A 23,671-nucleotide genomic window follows, 5' to 3' on the forward strand; every position below is an offset into this window, starting at 1 on the left:
GAGGTCGCGGCTCTCGGGTCCCGTTACCGGCGCCTCCGCGGCAGCGGGCCCGGGCGGAGCGCGGCCGTCCCGCCCACCGCCGCCGCCGGGCCCCCGGGGGCTGCCGGCCACGGCCCGACCGACGCCCCCCGGCACTCGCCGCGTGCGTCAGACCGGAGACGTGGCCCCGCGGCGGCGGGGGCGGAGCGGCGGCGGGCGGAGCGCGGCTGCGGGCTGCCTCCCCGCCCCGCCCGGCCCGGCCCTGCCCGCCGCGCTGAGCCCCGCAGCGCGCTGCGGGATGTTCGCGTTCCCGCCCGGCCGCCGCCGCCGCCCGTGACCCCCAGCCGCGCGCCCGGACGGGCACCAGGTAAGCGCCGCCGCGCCCCGCTGCCTCTCCCGGGGCGTTCGGCTGCCCGCGCCGGGGCCGGGGCATGGCCGCGGGGAGGGGGCCCCGGGGGCCGCCGGGGACGGAGCCGCGCCTCAGGGCCCGGCGCTGCGCCCCGCGGCGAGGAGAGACCGCGCCCGGCCCGGCCCGCGGCTGCCGGCACCCCGCTTTGCCCGCCGGCGGCGTCCGCTGTGCCGCCTCCGACCCTGGGCAGCGCCGGAGGAGCCAAACTTTATCTGGGATCGCCGCCTTCTCCTCTCCCGCCGAGGGGCGCCGGGCAGCGGCTGCGGGACCGCCCCCCGCCCCATCCATCCCAGCGCATCCCTGCCGGGCGGGGCAGCCCCGCTACCGGGAGGCCCCGGGGTGCCCGGCACGGCGGTGGCCCCGAGCCGAGCGCGGCTTCCCGGGAGCGGGGCCGCCGAGGGGGCAGTGATGGGAAACAGTCGCCGTGGAGACGGGCGGCTTGGGAAAGCCCGCGGGGGAAACGGCTTGCGGAAAGCCCGTGGCTGTGTTTTCCCCGAAAAAAAAGCAGGAGGCTAGCCCGCATTACGGGGAGGATGCGAGCAGGACTGGGAGGCGGCGGTCCAGCCGCGCTCCCGCCGCGCCCGCCGGTCCCTCCGCGGTCCCTCCCGGGGCTGCGCAGCCTCTCCGAGCCTCGGAGGGTCCTGGCGGGTCTCTGTCGCCGGGCCGGGAGGGCAGCGCAGCCCCGGCAGCACTGCGAGGCTCCGGAGCCCATAGATTTGTTTTTTAAGAGTTTAAAAAAAAAAAAAAAATCCTGATTTTAAATCGCTTTAAAACCAACTCTGCTTTGTCACAGAGTGATGGGCAGTTTTGTTCACTATTCACCAAGTGCAGTTCGTCCAGTTCACTAGAAAGAGTTGACCAAGCAAAATGAGAGGTTTATGAAAGACCACTTAATGTATCCTACCATAATTTCATGAGGAAGAAGGAAGAAAGTGTTTAAAAGTGAGGAATTTTATTGCTCAGATAAGTATGTTAGTTATGGTTTGGCTTTTTAAATTTTTTTTTACTTGTGGGAGTAGTAATTCCTGTGACAAGAGACTCAGTATTATTAGCGCCGTTTGAAGACAATCATGTAAATATTAGCTCCCACAAAGCACTGTAGGTTTGAATGATGCTGTAAAAGATTGCACAGGCAGAAAAGTGCTTTGCAAGACAGTGGAGAAAAACATGACAACATTAGAAATAAATAGTAATTAAAAAGATATCCCTTTCCAATTTAACCAAGTATGCATATTTCCTCTATCCCTCCTGGGTGTATTAGACCTGCTTTTACTTTTCTTTTTGAAGGAGGGTAGCAGGAGGGTAGCACTCCCCTGGGCTCACTCTTCTCCTGGAAAAACCTGTTTGTTCCTGTGGTGCAGATCAGCCTGGAGAGCTGGGCTGAGCACAGTTCTGAGATGATCCCTAATTTTAACCTGGCCTTGGATTCCTGCTGTCTCACAAATGCCTGTGTCCCAGGGCTGCCGGCAAGGCACAGCAGCCTGGTGTTGAGCACCTGTGGTTTCTGAATCATTTCCTTTTCCAGTTACTTTCTGAGTTTGCTAAATTTGTGGCAGCCGTGCTGCTGTGTTCTTCCAGTCTGAATACTGACAGGCCCTGCTAGAGGTTTTACCATAATATAACTTTCTGTGTGTTTTGTTTGTTATTATTTACTCTTGTAAGCAGTTTTAGAAATAAGCTTTCTGATGGAAAGACTAAAAATCTAGCTGCTTTTTACACCCAGTATTGGAAAAGGCTAGTGCTGTTTTCAGTGAAAAATTAAATCAGAGACTGCTAAATTCTCCTTACAAGTGCTCACTCAGTGCTTTGTGCTATCTTGCAATCAGTTCCTGTAGCAGCTCAAGTTGATTTCCTGAGGCAGCCTCATCCCACCTCCCTATCTGGCTTTTGAGGCCACAGCAAGGAGCTCTGACCAGGAGGGGGGTGCATCCGGGCCAGGCAGTCTGGAGCGTTAAACAATACTCAGGTGGCCTCAGCGCCAGAGGGACAACACAGTGAGACCCAAAATAATGAACTGGGTCAGAGTGCTGGGAGGAGCAGTTCCCCTGATTGTCCATTGACCTCAGTTGCAACTGGTTGAAGTAGGCCCTATTCACCGCCAGAAAGGCACTTCCCAGCCCTAGGCTTTCTGAGTGCTGCGGGAAGTAAAAAAAAAAAAATTTATAACCATCCAAACAATTCACAATAACAGGAGCTAGAGTTTAATTTTATAGTTTTTTCCTCTTTGAGAAAACTTAGTGGAAAGATGCTGTCCTCATTGTCAGAGTTGTGAAGGGCAGGGGAGGGACTATATAGTAAAGAAAACACTGAAAATTAAACAATTGACCTCAGGGGAAAAAAAAAAGAAACCTTCTAAATACTTTAAAACCTTACTTAATAAAGCAAAGAAGCCATTCTCCTTCCAAAATGATTTGTCAGAAGAATGTTAACAAGTGTTGGATTTCACATGCTCAACATAATGGAAACTTTACTCTCTTCTTCGTCTCTGAGCTGTTTACCCAGGGCTTTTGTGCAACAAAACTCTTGCAAATTCAAGCTATAGTGCATTGACTTTTGTTGGGATAGTGTTTCTAGGATCTCTTTCCTGCTAGGAAGATACTAGGTATTCAGCCTCTTGGCCAGGTGTGAGTCTGTCATTTGTTCCATTGCTTTCATTCATAACACAGGGCAGGCACTGCTGCATTCCCATCCCCAGGCAGGCAAAGTGAGTTAGAGCTGCCTTTCAACCTGACAGACCCTGAATCAGCTTTCTTTCCCTGTATTCATTTTACATTTTAGTGCCTGGCACATGCAGCTAGTCAGACACAGCATAAACTTTATAACTGTATCATCCAGAGAGTTGCAGGTTTGGACCACGACGAGGGTTTATTCTGAATTGTTTTCCACTACAAAATTTCTGTACACTGTCTCCTTCTCCCTTGAAGGACTGATTTACAATCTAGTGTTTGATCTGGTCAGATTTTTAAAAGGTAGGCTAATGCCATGCATGTGCTTTGCACATTTCCCACTTATTTGGGAGAATCCTGCCTTAAAATACAGAGCATGTTTCTTCCTTGGTTTTAAAGTAAAACAAGGCCTCCCCTGAAGCACAGGATGACACCGTTCTCCATGGAAAGTTGCTAACACTGCTGTTAGGATGAGCAGATAAAGTTCCACTGAATTTGACCCAGAATACGTAAAAACATTTGGTCCTGTACTGTAGTATTACAAATCCATTTCTTTCTCTGTCAAAGTAAACTGTAACTTTTCCATTGACTTCAGAATCCAGCGTTTTATACCAACTTCTAATCCTGGGTTAAGCTATGATCTGCTGAAAATGGAGATGCTAGCTCACACCTCCCTTCAGTGACAATAGTACATAGTGATTTTTTATTGATGGGAGTCCTAAATTCAACAAGTCAGCAATAAGACTGCCAACATGCAGAGAACATTTCCAATTTTATTTACTCATCACTGAAAGGAAGATGGGAGTTTGGACTGATTGCTTGCTCTGGAGCATATGGTGAAGCACAGCACAGGTCAAGCCCTGCCCTGAGCATGCAGGAGTGTAAGATCCTGATACACTTGTGATTTACAGCAGAATGTGACAGCTCAGAAGTGCAGGTTGCTGTCACAAAGTGGGCTTGGTGCTCTGAGCAAGGACCATTACAGATCTCATTTTTCAGTTGATGTAAATGTTTGATGAGCTATCTCAGGGGTAGGTAGTTTCCACTATGTTCACTGACAGTACTCTTGGAAAAGTCCCTTGCTAAGTGTAATGTGACTAAAAAGAGTATTTGCTCTTTGCAGTCATTTAACCATGATGACATAATTTCAAATCCTGCAGACCTGCTATAGTGTTGTCAGAATCCCCCCCGGCAACTGCTTTGATCTCACAGTTTAGGCTTGATGGAAACAGCATTTTTTTCTGTTTCATGCAGCAACAGACTTTTTTGGTGGAACGAGGTTAGAGCTAATCCCTCTTTGGTAGTCTATGGATGGACACTGTCCTGCAAAGGACCAATAGAGAAGGTAGTTCTGGTTTTCCAGTTTGTGATCTTTAGAAGTCATCTTACGTGAATACCAGTTCTGATTCTGTAGTTATTAGTGTATATCTTTGAGTATGTGCAAATCACATCTAGTTTATGTGCTTGAATCTATCTCTGTTAGTCTTTCTTATTCTTTCAGGAGTATGGATGACACCATGAACTCTATTTTTATTGTCAGGGATTTTTGCCACAAAGGACTGTTTCGGGGAAGAAAATCCATCAGCTGCTTCAGACTGAGAATACCTGTATGTTTATCCAGGTGTTTTGGAATCCGTGTTTATGAGACTACCATGAATTTTTATAAAGCTCTTTTGTGTTGCATGCAAGTGGGAGCAAAAAAGATTCTTTATATGAAAAAGTCTCACAAATCATGAAAACAGGCATTTCTTTAATGTTTTTGGCTCAGTCACTGCATAAAATGTTTTTAACCAACTTGTCAGATGGTTGAGCTGCTTAAGACTCAGAATGGACCTTTTGTGCTTCCTGTCCCAATTAGGAATTAATTTTTAATTATATCAGCCGAACATTTTTTAATATGAGCACTTGTATTAGCCTCAGGCACCTGATTATTCCTTTGATGATGAATGGCACTGATTTGTGTAATACTGTCTGTCTTCTGACATTTTACAGCATTGTTTCTGTCTTCATTATCTGAGTATGTTAAATAGTGTGGAAGACCTGGTATAACTTTGATTAAAACTTGATGGGATTTTTCTTTTCTCAGTCCTTTAGATATATTTCAGGAGTACTAAAATATCACTTACTGGGTAGTTACTTGCTCAGTGCTTTGGTTTGCTGTTAAAGGCTTTCAGGTCACATTAAAACCATTTTGCAGCTCTGGAAAGAGGGCAGGCATCTTGAGTGATAGCCCTGATAAACAAAGAATGTTACTCCCTGAGCTGAAACATGGTAAGCATTGCCTTTGAAGTAGTCTTTGACATGGAAATGTGTGGAGTGTACTTTTCTTTAGACTTGGAGGAATAGCTCAGCAAAGCCAAATCTCTACAGAGGCCCATGTGCTTGGTACGGAAAGAACTCCTGTTGATTTCACTGAGACTTCATCTGGCAGATTCTAGCCCTGAACATTTTCTTATCTTTACTCCAACCAAGTTGAAGTCAAAGAGCTGCTGACAATAGGAAGTCTTTTTGGTGTGTAATACATGAAAAAGTGCTATGACTCAGTTGGAACAAACAACGCAGTTATTGTCTGGTATTCATTGCCAAAGCAGCACTTACTGTATAAGTAGGTGGATATTGCGACATATATTTTGAAATGCAGTTTATTAAAGCTGCTTCCTCTTTATGTCCCTTATGTCTCCACTGAGTTCTGGATTCAGGTCTTTGATCTCCCTTGCCACAGCAAATGATACTAAGAGCAGAGCAGGGGGATTCACTGCTGCCCCTGAATGCACCATACTCCCTCTTGGCTGTTAGGCCGAGGGGCAGCTGAAACCTAATATACACTGGATGCTTGCAGTGCGGGGGCTCAGGAACTCAGAGGGAAAGGAATGGACTAGGTATTCAGCATATTTCTGGAAGTTACACCCTTTCCAGTTTTTTCCAGCACTAAATCCCCAGTGAGTCGTTGGCATCTTGCCCACGGTTGTGGTCCTGCGGAGCTGGGGCTCTGGGGAAGCTCAGTTGTGGCAGCTGACATAATGGAATACAGCTTTCCAGTAGTTGGCTGTGACCTTGCTGGAGTTCAGGTGGCACAACCGCAGTCAGTGCATCTGGAAATGAAACCCCTTGTCTATGTTGAGTCACGCAGGGGACACCCCAGTCCTGGCCAGCCTGCTTACATCATCATTGGCATAGGTGCAGCCCTTGTGAAAACTGCATGGGTTGCACACGTGTTATAGAACCACAAAACTGTGGTTCTACACAGTTATTATTCCAGTATATATATTCTAGTTACTATATATTATTCCAGTATAATAATGGAATAATGTCTTCTGTGAGCTAATTGTATTTAGTCTCTTCCCCAGGTTGTAAACTAATACCACCTGTGGCACTTACTTTTGGTAATGTGTAGTATGAAATCGAATTACCTTCAGCGGCTTTTCAGGGAAGTTTTGACATGCTATCAGTTTAGATTCAGCCGTTGCGGAAAAATGGAAAAAAGCAATATGTTGTGATTTTGTAGTACTAATCACTCATATTTCCCACCAAAGGTACTAAAGAAAGTAGATACCTTCTGGTTTTGCAGCTGGAAAAGTGGTGGCATGGTGGGTTGGTGTGGCGTGCACAGGCTGTCCATGGCCATGTCCCAGTGGGGACTTCTGACTCATGCTCTGTTGTTCCTCCAGGTCACATTTCCTCACCAGCTTCAGCCACACGGACATGAATTTGTTTGAAAGTACAGTAAACACATGGACTGTTAAAAATAACTGTTTGGATGCAAATGGTTTGTTTTTAATATCTTTCCAGTTCCTTTACATGGGATTTATGTTTAAGAAACAGCATCATTTGTTTGTATTTCTTACTTCAGAATGATGGGATTTCTTCCTGTGAAAATCTGCGTTGCAGTCAGTGGAACAAAAAGGGAGCCATCATGTTTCAGAGGCAACACAAGCCAGCATTCAAAGTAGTTCTTTCCAGCCAAAACCATTTTTTATAAAATTGTTTTTTTTAATTGAAGTTTATATTACAGGAAACACCAATGGCAATAAAGCACAGCTGGGAAACTGGTTTCCTGAAATGCTGCACTATAGGAAGAAGTCAGTAGCAGAGGTTTCATCATGTGTTACATGGAAACTGATGAAGCATATACACTTACCAAAATGCTGGACATTTTGGTCAGTGCAAACATGTAGCAAAATAATTACCAAACTGAATGTCACGGTATTTCAGACAATATTTCGCTGCATGTACATACAATGTGTGTGCGAATACACAGATAAGGATGGAACATCGACCCCTTGGGAATTAGGAGTTACTAATTCCAGCCCTTATCATATTTTCCCTTCAGTCTAATCTCAGTTTCCCAGGCTTGTTATCTTGTCCCTGCATCTACTTTTAGTCCTCTCCAGTTTAGGTGATGAAGTGAAGCAGGTCCATTATCTGTCATCTGTGTTGCCAGCATGGGCAGTGCCAGAAGCTGTGAGGGGTTTCTGGGCATGTGCTTAAAATGAAGTGTTGTGCTGCTGAGATCAAAGGACACAAATTCACAAAGGTTTATGAATCAGCCAGTTGTAGACAGCTGTTCTTCACACTGCGGTAGAAACAAAGTTCCCAGTGCACAGCTGGGGACATGGGCGATCTGAAAAGTTTTAAATAAAAAGACCACAATTTTTGTAGAGTTCACGTTCAATTTGTTTTCTTAAGCTTGTTTCTAGAATGGTTGGAACAATTTCTGGCCATATCTTCATTCAGATTTTTTATTAAATTACACAGGTTTTTCCTTATGGTCATTTTGGGGGCCCAGTCCCACCTAAAAGTAGAAATTTGGCAAAGTTATAACCAACAGAATATATGGCTGATGATAGCACAAAGCCATTTTCATGCCAGGCTCTGTCTATCAGCTCTGGCTAGAGGAGACTGTCACCCTAAGCCCTGGGATTCTGCATAGACCAGTGATTTTGTTTAAAAAGCCTATTTTAGAATACATCACCATCAACCTGACTGCAAAACTCCCTTACTCATGCTTATTTAGCTGTCTCAGTGTGCAGTTCCAAATCAGGTAAAATAGAAATGAAAAATTCTGCTTTTTAGTGCAGCCTCAGGCCCTGTGCTGAAAAGCACTCCAGCTTAATTTCACCTCCTGGCTCATGGCGGCTGAGGCCAAACAGCACAGCACTTGAAAAGTGACATTATGGCATTTGTGCAGAGTAACAAATATTTACAACAAAGGATTGTGGGGTTTGGAGTGTGCAGTGCCTTGTCCCGTGTAAAAACCCATGGGCGTGCAGTCCCTGCACAAGTGGCCCACAGCCCTTGGGCTCTGCTGAGTTCCTGCTGCCAGGTCACAAGTTAGTTTTGTGTTAAATATGAGCTGTGCTCTGTTCCTGTAATGAAGATGAATATGCAATAAGTCATGTGTGGGAACCAACCCAGAGACCTTCTTGCAGCGCTATTCCCAAAAGGCATTTCGTAATTTATCCTAACATGCAGTATGTTTAAAACAGCCAGGAGAGCAGCATTGGCCTATTGCTTTCTCTTTTCAATCGATCTCTGATGTGAAAGACCAAGCAGCAGCAGTCTGAATTGGCTCTTGGGGGTGTCTCAGCTTTGACCCTTCCTGTCATATTCAGCTGGGCTGCAGTTGTGGTCCTGCAGCCTCTAGCCCAAGGTTCTTCATTCCAAGAACAAAGCTCCTTCCCTGGTGGGACCAGGGCTGTTCCCCTACCATCTGGGGCTTGATTGAACTCCGTGCCATTCTTGGGAGGTTGTGATGCTGAGGAGGATTGATGGGATGTCAGGGAAATGAGGTTAAATGGCTAATCATTTAAACATCTTTTCTAGTCAGCTTAAGAAATCTCACCAATGTCTTGTGCTTCCCAGTGTAAATATCCCTATTTCTTTCTCCTCCAGCTATGTTTCGTCTTTTTCTCTCTAAAGTGTAATTCATATCCTGGCCCTGCCAAACCACTACTTTCTGCATGTTAGTTGCATGTCTGACACGCAGGGGTCCCAATTCTGGTATGTAGCTTTGGTCATTCCCCCAAAACAAACAATGGATGACACTGATTGCTTCAACACATGTGACATGATTGAGTAACCACTACTGGAAGAACAGAATAGCAGAGGGCTTGACCTCTGGTGAATAACACCTGTAGCTTGGCAAACACAGCACTGGTAAGTCATGGTCTCCTGCCTGAGCACATGAAGCAGCAGTGACTCCACTTGTGTGTCACATGAGGGTCAGCGAGGCATGGAGACAGGCTTTTGGGCTTTGGGAGGCCACAGCCAGGGCACAGGCTGGCTGCTGTCCCGGGGTGACAGCAAGCAGTGCCTGTGGAAGGGCAGAGAGCAGCTGGCAGCTCAGAGGCCAGCCTGCCATGGTGGCAGCTGCTGGGACTCTGCCTCAGTGAGGAATGCATGTTATCTCACCTGCCTGGCTGAGATACAGGCAGAGCCTCCCAGGTATTCCCTTCTTTTGCTCGCTGTGCTGATTTCAAACGCTGTGTCTCTGCAGGCTGTGCCTTGAAAGCTGAGCTGGGGCAGTGGGGGCGGCGGGCGCTGCTCACTGGTGACGGAGCTCTCCCTAGCAGCATGAACCCTTTAATTCTGCTGAGGGCTGCTGCCAATCCACGCAGTTATGCTCCATAAAATGAATGAAGTGACTCTCTGAGAATCCGCTTAAAAATAGCACCCGTCACCTAGCAAGAGCTGGAGCCTGGGGCCTGGAAAGTGCTACAAGCCAAAAGCAGCTTTGTTCAGGGTTGTACCAGAGGGGCAGTTCTCTGAGCGTTGGTGTTTTGGCTTTGTGAAGTGTCTCTCAAGACGCAAGATGAACACAGTTTAATGAGGGGGCGTGTCAAGTTGCGTGTCCCCAAGTGTTTGCCCGTGTGGCACGGTGTGTCCTGTGTCTGACTGGGTCCCTTGTGTGCTGCTGCGAGGCAGGGCACAGCACCAGGGCACTGCGGTGAGCAGCTCACAGTGCCTGCCTGTGAAGCACCAAGCCAAGGCCAGGGCTTGTCCCCGGGGCTTTGAGGCCCTGCTGAGCCAGCGAGCAGTGCTGCAGAGGCCTGGCAGGAGCAGTGCCAGGCAGGGCACGCTGGTCCCTCGGTTTGCTGTGGCTGGTGGGGCACAGGCCCCATTGCCATCGCTGGTGGCACAGGCTTGGCCGCTCAGCCCCTGGCACCCTGAAACCCCCTGGGCTGTGTGCCCGAGCTGCCTCTTGAGCTCCCCATGGGCAGGAAGCTCATGAATTGATTTCCTTTCTATTCTGCAGTGGACATCACGCGGATTGCCTGGTGCCTTGCTTTTCTCTGTGGCCGAACTGGCAAGAGCCATCATTACTTCCAAACTGTCCTCCCTGCTTTCCTTTATTCCCTCTGATGTAAACCAACTGCTGAGAGGCTGGTTTGCTCCATGGTGTGGCATTTCACCATCAGCCTTTGATTCAACCTCTTGATTTATTAAGTTTAATTTGTTTCCAATACTTTTGTCCCTGCTTTGGGTCTATTTATTCTCCTTAGCTCTTTTAGGGCACATTAATTTGTTGTGTCTCACTTCTAATCTCCCATGCATTAGCTGATTCCTGTAGTTGGGTTTTCTGGTGGAGTAGGTATCACACTTTTACCTGGATTCAAGGATTTCATCTTACTATGACATAATTCATTTTCACTCACCAAGTTTTCTCAATTTCTTAGAATTTTTAAAGTAAGAATCCCTACTAATTTCTCTCCCTTCTGGTATTTCTGGTTTTGTTTTTTCTTTTTCTTTTGTTTGTTTTGGGATTTTTTTTACTGGGGTTTTTTTCTGTTTGGTTTTTTAATTATTACTTTTATTTAATCTGGCAAACCCACAACTCTTTTCTGCAGCACTGCTTAACAGCCAGTACAACTGTTTTTTTAATCCAAGTTCCTTTTTTATTTCCTTCTGGTAGCTGAGTACCAGATGATTTATCTCATTTACTGTTTTCTCTAGGGTCTGAGGATTATTAAAAATGCAAGAGAGAATAAAAAGAACAAGTTCTAATTTTGATTGAAAAAAATCCAATATTTAGAACTCTAGTATTTACTAAAGTAGGTTAGAATAACATTTAACAGTAAGTCAGATGCCACATTTCAGCTACAATCTATTGTGCAATTCAATAACATTTTGAATGTGAGTGAACTGAAATGAGTAATGCTGTCTCAGTTTTCACCAGCTTAAATGTAACTCCTTGTTATATGGAGAGATAAGAAACTACAGTAAATGGTGTGCTGTCCCAGTGATGGTGTCCTACAGTAAATGGTGTGCTGTGACATTGCAGTGTGACTTTTTAGCATCCCTTGATTTGTTCAAATTGATGATTGCCTGCATAATTCTATTTTGAGCAGACCGGGTTTGCGTGTGATTATAGATGAGTCTGGCAGAGGTGCAGCTTTGGGCGTAGCAGTGGGGAAGAGCTGGACTCTGGACATGCCCAAGAAAGATTTTTCAGGATTGCTCTGAGCCAGGTGGATCTGCTGTGTCTTTTCTGAGGTCTGCGGTGCAGCTAATAGATGTCCTCTCTGCACTGGAGGAGCCAGAATGGAAGCTAGAGGGGAACGAGAGACAAATGAAAAGTGACTTGGTGTCATTTTGTTCTGTGTGCAGATGTCAGCAGTACTGGCAAGCCTAGGCTACTCTGCAGTTCTTTCCAGAATTTTCCTTGATTGTTAGTACAGCAAGGGGCGAGGCAATAGGGTTCCTCCAGTGAGTGCTGGAAAATGGTTTTCCTACTTCTTCTCATTCAACTGCTGTTTAAAGTTTCTTGTGAATGTCTTTTTTCCCCAAAGCTAAAACATATAATGCATCATTAGACATTGTCGGTTTTGTTACTGTTATTTTATGCACCACTACTGCCATCATTCTGTTCTGTTTGTTTTCTTTTTTTAACAATAAAGGAAAATGTTAGTGGCAGACAGCTTTTGATGTCTGGTGTTGGACTGCAAACCTTCCATCCCCAGAGATGGGTTTTCCAGGATGGCTCTGAGAGGCTTTCTGTGTGCAGCTCTCCCTCTGCTTGGCCCATTAATTGGGGTAACAGTATGTGCACTCTACTAATGAGGAGTCACACTATGCAAACAACAGCCTCTGAAGGGAACAAGGGATAAGGGCAGCATGTGTTTGTGGGATCAGAACCTATCTGCCTTCATCTAAATTCCCCACGTATCACTTAGGAGAAATAAAGCAAATTATAATACAACAAAGATGACTAAAAATACTTAGTGAAACCTATAAAAACCAACAGCCAAATGGTTTTTGGTCTTGAATGCTGTCCCTGTACAGTAATTTGCAAGATCGTTTCCAGTCCCATCTACTGTCAGGCACTGCCCCTGATTCAGTGCTGCCGACTTTCATAACACTGTGGCTTAGATCCACAGTTGCTTGGGTGTCTAACCAGCGACTCCTGGGTCTCCACATGTTTCCATGCATGTGAGCACATGTGTTTTGTCAACTGCAGGAAACATACATCTGTCTTTACCTGACACTCAAACTGTTTATACTCTTGAAAAAAACAATTAAAAATAGGATCTCTAGAGGCTGTGCCATCAGAATATGAAAAAGCGCTCCTAAGCTATTATTGCAGGGGTGGGAAGAAAATGTCGTGATTTTAAGCAATCTGTTGATAGGTATTCTTGGGTGTACTGAAGGCATTCCAGTCAGCCAGCTGGCCTCAAAACCGGAGCCAACAGTAGTATATGTGTTACAAATCTCTGAGCAGGACTGTTGCATGGCAACTGCTTAGCTAACATTTGTATTAGTGGATTCCTTTGAGAATTTTCTAAGTTTTTCAATGCTTGATTGAAAAAAATTGAAGCTTACCAGCAGCTACTTGGTCACCTCCATTTCATGTGGAATGAAAAAGAGAAGGGTAATTCCTTACCAATGGCAGTGAAATGCATATGGGAATGGAAGAGAAATTGTGCATGATGTTCTTCAGCTCAGGTGCCACTGGGAGCTGCCAGCAGAGGTTAAACTGAGGGAGTGCTGGGCATGTACTTAGAGCTACATGAGGCACTTCTAATTTATGAGATCCACTTTTTAAACCAGTATTTATAAAAGAAGAGTGAAAAGCATTTGTCCCAGCAGCTACCCCAGCTTTTCTCTGCTGTAGAGGTATATCTTCCCTGGTATGCCTGCTAACATTTGCAAGACAAACACACAAAAAGCAGAATTGTGGTTCCTGGCTGCCTGCCATTTGATAACAAATGCTGCTTTCCTCTGCCAACACTGCAGCAATTCAGGCCTGCTGGCATGGATGCTGCCAACCCTCTGACCTGTGAGAAGTCAGGCTTGCATTGCCATAATTTTTACTGATGGTCTATTAATTTGGAAGTGCAATGGAGGACAGCCTGCGTTCCTCTTGGGGATTGCCAGTTGTGTAAAAGGTGTGTGCAGTTTCATCTGGCATTGTAGGCTACATCCTGGGGACAGGCTTTAGAAGGACAGGAGACTGAGAGGTTCTCCTGTATGGCCAAGTGGTGCTTAAAGCAACATGAAAGAGTTGCAAGAGGAGAGGTGGGCAAGGAAAAAGAGTTTTTATGCTACTCAGCTGCAAAGCCCCAGCCTAGCTACTGCCACAAATTCATTTACAGACTTCACCTTATGCCTTTGGGGACTATGGTACCTCCTGAGGATCAGCTGGGCAGGCAGAGACGCAGCAGTCCCCGAGAAGGTGCCAAAGTGAGCATCCTTCCACAGGAGTATGGCCAGTTAGTGGAGGTCAGTTTTTAATCCTTAGGATGGCTCTGGACTTGCGATGACTTGCAGCCATTAGGGCTTGAATCCTTCCCTTCCTGCTTTCTTGCTCTGAATGAGCTGAATCCCATAAGTTCCTGGGCAGCCTTTCAGCAAGTGTGTGCTTATCACTAAGCCTGCACACATATGGATGTCACCTAGCCCACATTAATGGGTCCCAGTGTGCAGCTGAATCAGGGTTGTAGACTTCCAGTATTAACGTGATATGAAGTGATTGTGGTGAGCATTTATATGTTAGTTAATGGACAAATTTTGTGAATTGCCTTTGGGAATATTTTTGTTACATTCCCACATGAATTTATCTTTACACTGTAACTTACTAGGGAGTTTCAGTACTGGTTTGATCTCAGGGATTCAGTTACACAGTATGCTGCAGACTTTAAAGTCAGTTGCTTTGCCTGAGCATGCTCATGTGTTAGCTGATTTTTCAGAGGACATGATGATGTAAGCCTAGACATCTGAGGTGAAGATAAAACTCTTGATCTGCCTGTAGTTTTGGTTAAGGAACTTGCACTCAAAACACAGTAGATTTAAAATTGCAGTGAGGGCGCACAAAAATATTCCGAAGCATTCCTGAAACCACTATGAGTAAAATGAAAGTGAATGAAATATGATAGCTAAAGGGGCATGCGAAGTTTGAACTCAGGACAAGCATTTCAGTCAGACCTTTGAGATCAAGGCTGATGTGTATGAAGCTGAACATCTCTGTCTTCAGAAGGGGCTGATTTTCAGGGATGCAGAAGGCCTCACTGACCCATCAGAGATGGCTGGAGTCAACAAAAAGAGGGATTTGCCTGCCTGCATGGATGGGATCCCAGGCTCTCCCTTCCTCACAGGAGCTGTGTAGGGACAGCACAAGCATCCCTCTTCTGAGGTGGGGTATTTTTATAGTAGCTGGGAATTTTTATGCCACACACTGGCAGTTCCATTTACAGAGCAGGTTTGTTCACTTGCTCACACAGAGTGAGGAGTCTGAGCTGCAGGAGACTGAGCTGGCCTTGCTGTTTTGCAGGAGGATGATTCCTGTGACCGAGTTCCGGCAGTTCTCGGAGCAGCAGCCGGCGTTCCGGGTGCTGAAGCCCTGGTGGGATGTGTTCACAGACTATCTCTCGGTCGCCATGCTGATGATTGGAGTGTTTGGGTGCACCTTACAGGTAAATCCAAGGGGACACAGGCGTGGCGGGTGCTCTTGGGGCTGCTGAAAGAACACCACAAATGAGGAAGGGCCTTGGAAGGATGGTGTCCCATCTTGGTTTGTCTCTTGGGCTCACCATGAACAAAGCAAAAATGTGCTGGTCCCAGGATTAAAGCTGTTTAAGTAGCGACATCGAATAACACAGACCAGACTTTTAGCAGATGGGAATCAACAGAGTTGCACTAGAGTCAATGGAGCTGTGCCAGCTGAGATAAGAGCTGCTGGTTTGGCTGTTGTCTGGATCTGTTTTCACCTCTGTTTGGCATAACAAAACAGATTATCAACTTCAGTTCTTATTTGTTACCATTTTGCTGTTTGAAAGTTTGAAAAATGTAGTTTTGTAATTATTTTTTTTCTTTTTTTGGCAAATGTTGATATTATTTCTGTCATTATGCTTTAAAGATATTTGAAATTAATGTGTTTATTTTATTAACACCATCCACTCCTAATATTATGTCTCTCCCATTCCTGAACATCTCTGAGGGTGGTTACACATAAACAATTGACGTTAGTGTCAGTCACTGTTAGTTAGATTTTGCTAAAGAGCCAAAAGCAGAAAAGAAATGAAAAATACTGTCTGGGATGACTCCACAAAAATATAAAGTTACAGTACTGGTTCAAACATGGATCTCACATTTCTTGGCACAACTTTGAAATGGAGGTAAAGGGACACATTGACAGATCTCTTATTTCAGGGGAATTTGCTCACTTACATGGCCTAGGATTCAGATACACTGTGTCTTAAATTTCACATGAAATCAACTGTAGTTTTGCCTGTATTCTCTATTCTCAAGTATTTTCAGTTAATACAACGTTCGTGTTTAGTAATCTCTTTATATAGAGCTGAGTTTTGCATTAGTAGATAAGTGTTTGCTTAACCACACAAAGTAAATCATCTGTTATTTTTAAGTTTACCTGCTTGATTGGTGGAAGCACACTGGAAAATAATGTGTGGAAATACTGAAATAATAGACAGCCTTTTTTTATTCCAATTTATTGCTAGATACATAAGCCCAGGATGAAAGTAAGGGTATATATCGCAGTAGCGTTTGCAGACATAGATTAACTACAGAAGTTTTTGATGTGTCAACAGTTATGGCAGTGATGTTGTTCAAAACATATGTGGTCTTATCTCAGCATCTCCCTACACCAGGGTGGATCATCAGGGATTATCTGATCTTGGTAGCTCTTGTTTTGTTATATTTAGTGCTTTCAACAACCATGATGTCAAAGACTACATCTACACTACACACACGTGCTTAGTTTGGGCTAATCCCAGTTAGTCATTCAGGGCAAGTAAGAGAGCTCTTTGGTTTATCACATGGATTAGCATTTTAAATTCAGACCTATAGGGAGTCTTGTGTTGAACTCAGAACTGGTATCCCAAATTAAACCAAAGGTGATTGGTCCCTAAAGGCACTCTGACCTCCATTTGTCAACATGGATTACCATCCTAAATTAAGGAAATTGCCTTTTTCTCTTTTTTTCCCCTTTTTAATTGTAGACAGACTCAAGAATAGAGCTACATTTTTTCCCCAGGTGTGTAGTATGTCCTGCAGAAGTCCCCCATAGAGAGGGACTTTGGGCAAGGGTGTGTAGTGATAGAAAAAGGGGTAAGGGCTTTTAGCTGACAGAGGGTAGGTTTAGATTAGATATGAGGAAGAAATTCTTTGCTGTAAGTATGTTGAGGCACTGAAACAGGTTGAAGTTCCCAGAGAAATTGTGGATGCCCCATACCTGGAAGTGTCTGAGGCCAGGCTGGAGGTGGCTCTGAGCAACCTGGTCTAGTGGAAGATGTCCCTGCCCATGGCAGGGTGTTGGAAGTAGATGATCTTTAAGGTCCCTTTCAACCCAGATCATTCTATGAGTCTATGAGGACTCTATGTATATGTTTGAGAAACTAAATAAAATTTATGTCTATGCACACACAAATGCCAGCAAAGAACTGTCCTTATCTGTCTTAATAAAGACTGAAGATGAATAATGTCCCAGCACAGATATGCTCAAATTAGCCCTTTGTCAGCCATTTTTGGTGTGATAAGACATCATCACAGTGTGAGAGTACAGCCACATGAATGCAGTTGTGCTGCTTTCAAGCCTAAGCTGTCTCTGAACATAGTGTAGCCAGGGTGAGTACACATGGCAGTAACAGTCTGTCTCTGGGGAGAGCTGTGCAGGAGATCCCTGGTCTTTCTGGAAGCATTCCCCACACTTCTCCTTTTCCTGGATTGTCTCAATGCCCTCTTTTTCCCTTTTATTATGGAAAGCTAATCATAGATAGAAAGGGGTGGCCTAGTTCTTGGCATATAGAACAAGTGTCTTGTTGAGAATAATAATAGCAGAGCCTGTGCGGCCAAGTAGCAGGCTGTGGGGAGGAATGCCTGGCAGCTGGAGGAACTCCAAGGACAGCTACCCATTGGTGATGCCACCATTGTTTGAACATCAGTTCAAAAGATGTCTTTTTGTGTGTTCCAGGTCATGCAAGACAAGATAATATGCCTTCCAAAGCGTGTCCAGCCTTGCCAGAACCAATCTAATAGTTCAAATGTGTTTAACGCAATCCCAGATACTACCCCCCTTCCACCACTAAAGCCATCCACCCCTCCAGCTACAGTTGAAATGAAAGGACTCAAGACTGATTTGGACCTTCAGCAGTACAGCTTTATAAATCAGGTGTGCTATGAACGGGCTCTGCACTGGTATGCCAAGTACTTCCCTTACCTTGTCCTTATACACACGCTGGTCTTCATGCTGTGTAGTAACTTTTGGTTCAAATTCCCTGGATCAAGCTCCAAAATTGAACACTTCATTTCAATACTTGGGAAATGTTTTGATTCTCCCTGGACAACAAGAGCTTTATCTGAAGTGTCAGGGGAAGACTCTGAAGAGAAGGATAACAGGAAGAACAACATTAACAAGTCTAATACTACTCAGCCAAGCACTGAAGGCACTTTGGTCAAGACACAGTCTTTAAAATCAATCCCTGAGAAGTTAGTTGTGGATAAGGGAACACCTGGGGCATTAGACAAAAAAGAAGGTGAACAGGCCAAAGCACTGTTTGAAAAGGTGAAGAAATTTAGACTGCATGTTGAGGAGGGTGATATACTCTATGTCATGTACGTTCGCCAGACTGTACTTAAGGTAATTAAATTCCTTATTATTATTGCTTACAACACAGCACTTGTCTCGGAAGTTAATTTTACAGTAGTCTGTAACGTTGATATTGAAGACATGACAGGATACAAGAATTTTTGCTGTAATCACACGATGGCACATCTGTTCTCTAAACTTTCTTACTGCTACCTGTGCTTTGTAAGCATCTATGGCCTGACATGCCTTTATACACTGTACTGGTTGTTCTACCGTTCCCTGAAAGAATATTCTTTTGAGTATGTCCGGCAAGAGACAGGAATTGATGATATCCCAGATGTCAAGAATGACTTTGCTTTTATGCTTCATATGATCGATCAGTATGATCCTCTCTACTCCAAGCGCTTTGCTGTCTTCCTGTCTGAAGTCAGTGAAAATAAGCTGAAACAGCTAAACCTAAACAATGAGTGGACTGCAGATAAACTGCGACAGAGGCTACAGACAAACTCCCACAGCCATTTGGAGCTACAGCTTTTCATGCTTTCTGGACTACCAGACACGGTGTTTGAAATTACTGAGCTGCAGTCTTTAAAACTTGAAATAATTAATAATGTAATGATACCAGCAACCATTGCACAGTTGGACAATCTCCAGGAGCTCTCGTTGCACCAGTGCTCCGTGAAGATCCACAGTGCCGCCTTGGCTTTTCTGAAGGAGAATCTCAAGATCTTGAGCGTCAAGTTTGATGACATCAGAGAACTTCCACACTGGATGTATGGCCTCAGAAATTTGGAAGAGCTCTACTTGATTGGCTCCCTAAGTCACGATATTTCTAAAAACATTACACTGGAGTCTTTTCGGGAGCTTAAAAGCCTAAAAGTTCTTCACATAAAAAGTAATTTGTCCAAAATCCCACAATCTGCAGTTGATGTTTCAAGTCACCTGCAAAAATTGTGTATCCATAATGATGGCACTAAGTTAGTGATGCTCAACAATCTGAAGAAGATGGTCAACCTGACACAGTTGGAATTGGTTCATTGTGATTTAGAGCGCATACCTCATGCAGTCTTCAGCCTTCTCAGTCTTCAGGAATTGGATCTAAAGGAAAACAACCTCAAGTCCATTGAAGAAATAGTAAGTTTTCAACATCTGCGAAAGCTGACAATTCTAAAGCTGTGGTACAACAGTATAACCTACATCCCAGAGCATATAAAGAAGCTCACTAGTCTAGAGCGGCTTTCCTTCAGCCATAACAAAATAGAGGTTCTTCCGTCCCACCTATTCCTATGCAACAAAATCAGATATTTGGATTTGTCTTACAATGACATCCGCTTTATCCCACCTGAAATAGGAGTTCTGCAGAGTTTACAATACTTTTCCATTACTTGCAACAAAGTGGAGAGTGTGCCAGATGAACTATACTTTTGCAAAAAACTTAAGACTCTTAAAATTGGGAAAAATAACTTGTCAGTCCTTTCACCTAAAATTGGTAATTTGATATTGCTCTCCTACTTGGATATTAAAGGCAATCACTTTGAAATCCTCCCACCTGAGCTCGGTGAGTGTAGAGCTCTGAAGAGGACTGGTTTCATTGTAGAGGACAACTTGTTTGAAACTTTGCCTTCTGATGTCAGGGAGCAAATGAAAGCTGAATAACTTCTTGCTCAGTTTTAACAGAAGTAACCGTTCTACCAAAAACGCTCTAGAGAATGCATACTCTGAATATGCATTTAATTTGTCGTTATTTTTTCTTTTTCAAATCCTTTCTGTACAAACAAATTTGGAGTAAGGAGTACATATATTTTTAAATAAAATTTTCTCATATTTTTTCACTGTTTTAAGATATTTTAAAGTTTGTTTTGCCCTGAAAACAAGGGTATCTGTAACTTAATTTTTCCTGGTAAAAGTAAATGACTTTATCTGCTGGTTTTGCTTTCCATTTCCTAATCCCACCAGGGAAACTGTGTTTAAGATGTATGCTTTGGGTTGCATAGTTTGTAATAGATGATTATATTGTCTTCTGGTTAGAGTTAATCCCTTAGGACATGGTCTTCAACAGGTGGTGCTGCAGGTGTTGAATGCCTTGTTTCCTCTTTTCTTCAGTGGCAGTAGAAGGTGTTCAACATCTAACAAGATCAAATCTAGGCTGACAATCCCTTTTTACTTACAACATGGTTTTCTCAGATGGCCAAAGCAAGTAGAAGGGTTCTTTATGTATTTTAACAGGTATGAGGGAGTATGCAAAACTCCTTCAGGGCCTTTTGGCAAGTTCAGTCTGACTGCTGATTCACACACGGCACTGAGCAGGAAGCACTCACTGCGATTTCCTCTCTGGTGCAGGAAGAATAAGGTCACAGTTCACAGAGGAATCAGGACCAAAGTGACTCATGTTGAAGGTTTTCCAAGCAGTGCAAAGGGATGTGGCTGCCCATTTCCTACTAACTTGAATTAGTTAGGGGTGCAATGAACTCACTGTATTGGAGACGTCAACTCAGCAAGATGAAATGCTGTCTTGAAAAACCCCATCCTCCCTTAAACACCCTGTGCTGCTAGAGGGAAAGTGCCCTCTGCCCCCTCAGCCCACTTCCCCACCAAATGGCTTGGTACCTTCTAGGAATGGAATCCAGAAAAAGTGCAATCATACTTAGTTTGTAAAGCTTCTGACAAGGAAATAGCATCTAATATGCTCCTTAATTGAGCTTGGGTAGCGTAAAACCAAGCCCAGCACAGGAACATTTGCAGATTTGCAAAAAAAGAGATTAAATGAATACATTAACTTCTCACAAGTCTCAGCCTACCCAAGGACAGTGATGAAGGTTATGTTTTCATCTCCCGGAGAGTAATTAAATTGGAAATCATACAGTTGGAAGTCTGCATTTTGAAATAATGTGATCTCTGATGTTTGTGCATCAGCTTGGGAACTTTATCTTCTGAAGCCGTGTTTGGCTGTTTATTTAATCCACCCATTTGATTTCTCTTAGTCAGGTTTGAAAGGGATGTGCTGCTCACAAACTAATTTAAGCTAATCAAAAGTAGTAAAATATTTTGCTGGGAGGACATCTCTTCATCCTATCCAACAATACCTATTTGAGTCAGATGCAGGCACTGGATAAACGTTTTGCAAGAATATCTAGGAATAAGGCCTTACTTCTCTAGGAGGCAATGCTGTTCATAAATTGCAGAGGTTGAGTTGCTGATTGTTTAAAGTTATGTAAAATATTTTACAGTTTTCAGATTGGTTGCTCTTAAATGTTTTCTAACTGCCATTGTGTGTCTTGAGCTGCAGTTAATCTGAGTTCTTGAGCTTGGCCCAAAAGCAAACGGTTGGTTTAAGAGTATGGCTTATAAAGATGGGGAGACAAGCTCCAATGAGAAGTTCCTCGTTACTCCAGGGTGTGCTATGCAATCTGGTGTGTGGGGTTGCCACAGTACCAGGTCAGACTTATTTTTTGCACTTGGCTATGTTCTGGAGAAGATCCATGGGATTAATCAAAAACGGGTTCTGGAGAAGATCCATGGGATTAATCAAAAACGGGTCAGGCATGAAGGAATCAAATCAAGCTTTTTAAAAGGGGTTTGATTTAGTTCTGTTGAAGACCTATATAACTGAACAGCTGTTGCAAGAGCTACTCCTACTTATGTGTGGAATGCACTTACTGGAACAACTTGGCAGTATATATGTTCTAAATGTATTTCACTGTGATGTTATGTGAGGAAGAGAAACATTTCATTGCTCATATTATCCTAATTATGTAAACCAAAGTGCTGTTGTCCCTGATGAATGTAAACGGTTTGAAATGTCCAAGTAATTGGTGGAGCTGTATAGTTCTCTTACTTAGATTTTAAATATGGGATTACATTTAAAGTTTTTTTAAAAAGTCTTTATATTCCTAGATGTAGCATTTTAAATCCCTAATTTATTTTGTGTCTAATGTTGTTTCATGTGTAGTTTGTGGCCTGATTTCTGAATGGAAGTTATGCACACCTCATAACTGAAGGTTGGAGGCTTGTTCTATGCCAGTTTTGTAAATACATCACTTAGGGGATGTGGGGGTTTTGTTTGTGACTGATTATACCAGTGCAACCCCTCATGCGGACACAGTTACATGAGTATAAAGTGCCTTGTGCTGGCATATCTTTATTCACTTTGCTAGGAATAAACTATACCGGTCTAAGCACTTTCACGCTAATAACTGTATCTTCTCCAAGGGTTTGGTCAGCTGGGACAGCTTCCTCAGTCTGACAGCTCACTGTCACCAAAAAGGGGCAGCTCCTTCCTGCTCCCGTGCTGCCTATTCCTGCCAACACATTCCAGCTGCTTCTCATGTACCTTTACAGGTCTGGTGCTGGTCTGATCCCTCCACAGGAAAAAACAACTTTTTAAACCAGCAGAAAACTATGCCAGTCTAAAAAAGGGACTAATTTTCTGCTGAACAAGCTCTCTAAAGGATTGGATGGACACTAGGGTGTGAGTAACAAGGGGACAGCACTCTGCAGCTGGGGTCTGTGCAAGGACAAGGCGGAGCAAGTCACTTTGGAGGTGCTAGGTCAGTTCATCATCTTGCTGAGCCCCATGCTTGAAGAGCTGTGCTGTTTTATCTATAGCAGGGTTAGGCAGCTTGGCTTTTTTGAGTAGACAGCCCTCAGGCTTGCAGTGGGTGATAAAATATCACATTACTGTTAATTTCTTAATGAAACAAACTCAGGTAGCTGCACTGTTGACTTTTCTAAACTTCTTACTGTCTAGTCTGGGGTGTATTTTCCAAACCCATATTACAGTGACCTAGAAATGAGTCAGTTGAGGGAAGATTGTTTCCTAATTCTCTATGACATCCAGGAAAATATGTAAAAGTGCCATATTTACTCAGTGAATCATGTACTGCTCATATGTATATTCACTTGCAATTCATACTAGACTTTTCTGTGACCAATAGTGTTTGACTTAGAATGAATGGACATTTTGTGGACAATACTTTAGCATGGTTTGTATATATACAAAGAGTTTATGTAACTACTTATATTAATCAGGTGCCTAACAAGTATGACAATTCCAGAATTTAAGCAAGGCATTTTTTCATTATTGCTCAAAAATAGTAAAAATCTTCCTTGGTAACGGAATTAGAGATGACAAAGATTGCATCAGAAGTAAGAAAACAACCTTCTTAGTACATTGAGCCTGACAAGCAAATCTACTTTGTGATCAAAATTTGGAGATGTGCATCTCCCTCTTTGTCAAAATTAGAATGGATATTTGTGCTGACCATGTGTATCCAGCCAGCCCAACAACTTTTGCAAATTCTGATTGGCAAGCGCCTGCGCCAAGTCTTATATCACATTTCTGGCACTTCAATAATTCATGTGCTTAAGTGGTGACGAGTCCTGTAGGAATGCCAAGAAAAAACTTTGAATTTGACCAAATGGACAAACTTAATTCTGTAGCAAGATTCTTAATATGATAATAGACCTGCATAGTGTTACGTTGCAATATAGTGCACCCAGAAAAAAACAGAAATAAAATGCTCTTTTGTAATAACGACCATTGTCAGACTGCAATGTGATTATTTGTTTGGGAAACAC

The 23,671-nt window shown here is 43.9% G+C and overlaps 1 protein-coding gene across 1 annotated transcript; it reads left to right on the forward strand.

Moving 5' to 3' along the window:
- Nucleotides 1-218: 218 nt before the first annotated feature.
- Nucleotides 219-23,631, forward strand: LRRC8C (leucine rich repeat containing 8 VRAC subunit C). Its single transcript, XM_085068028.1, has 3 exons — nt 219-346; nt 14,822-14,963; nt 17,480-23,631. Exons 2-3 carry the CDS (start codon nt 14,826-14,828, stop codon nt 19,748-19,750), a joined length of 2,409 nt encoding a protein of 802 aa, XP_084924154.1. The 5' UTR covers nt 219-346; nt 14,822-14,825; the 3' UTR covers nt 19,751-23,631.
- The last annotated feature ends 40 nt before the right edge of the window (nt 23,632-23,671 follow it).

This window comes from Lichenostomus cassidix, chromosome 8 (assembly GCF_008360975.1).
Source record: "Lichenostomus cassidix isolate B80296 chromosome 8, HeHo_3.0, whole genome shotgun sequence".
NCBI lineage: Eukaryota > Metazoa > Chordata > Aves > Passeriformes > Meliphagidae > Lichenostomus > Lichenostomus cassidix.

What these genes read in the sequence shown, in the direction of transcription:
- LRRC8C (XM_085068028.1), top strand. Translation starts at nt 14,826, where the DNA reads ATGATTCCTGTGACCGAGTTCCGGCAGTTCTCGGAGCAGCAGCCGGCG. An exon ending in TGTTTGGGTGCACCTTACAG is followed by an intron (nt 14,964 to 17,479) that starts GTAAATCCAAGG and finishes TGTGTGTTCCAG; the next exon opens with GTCATGCAAGACAAGATAAT.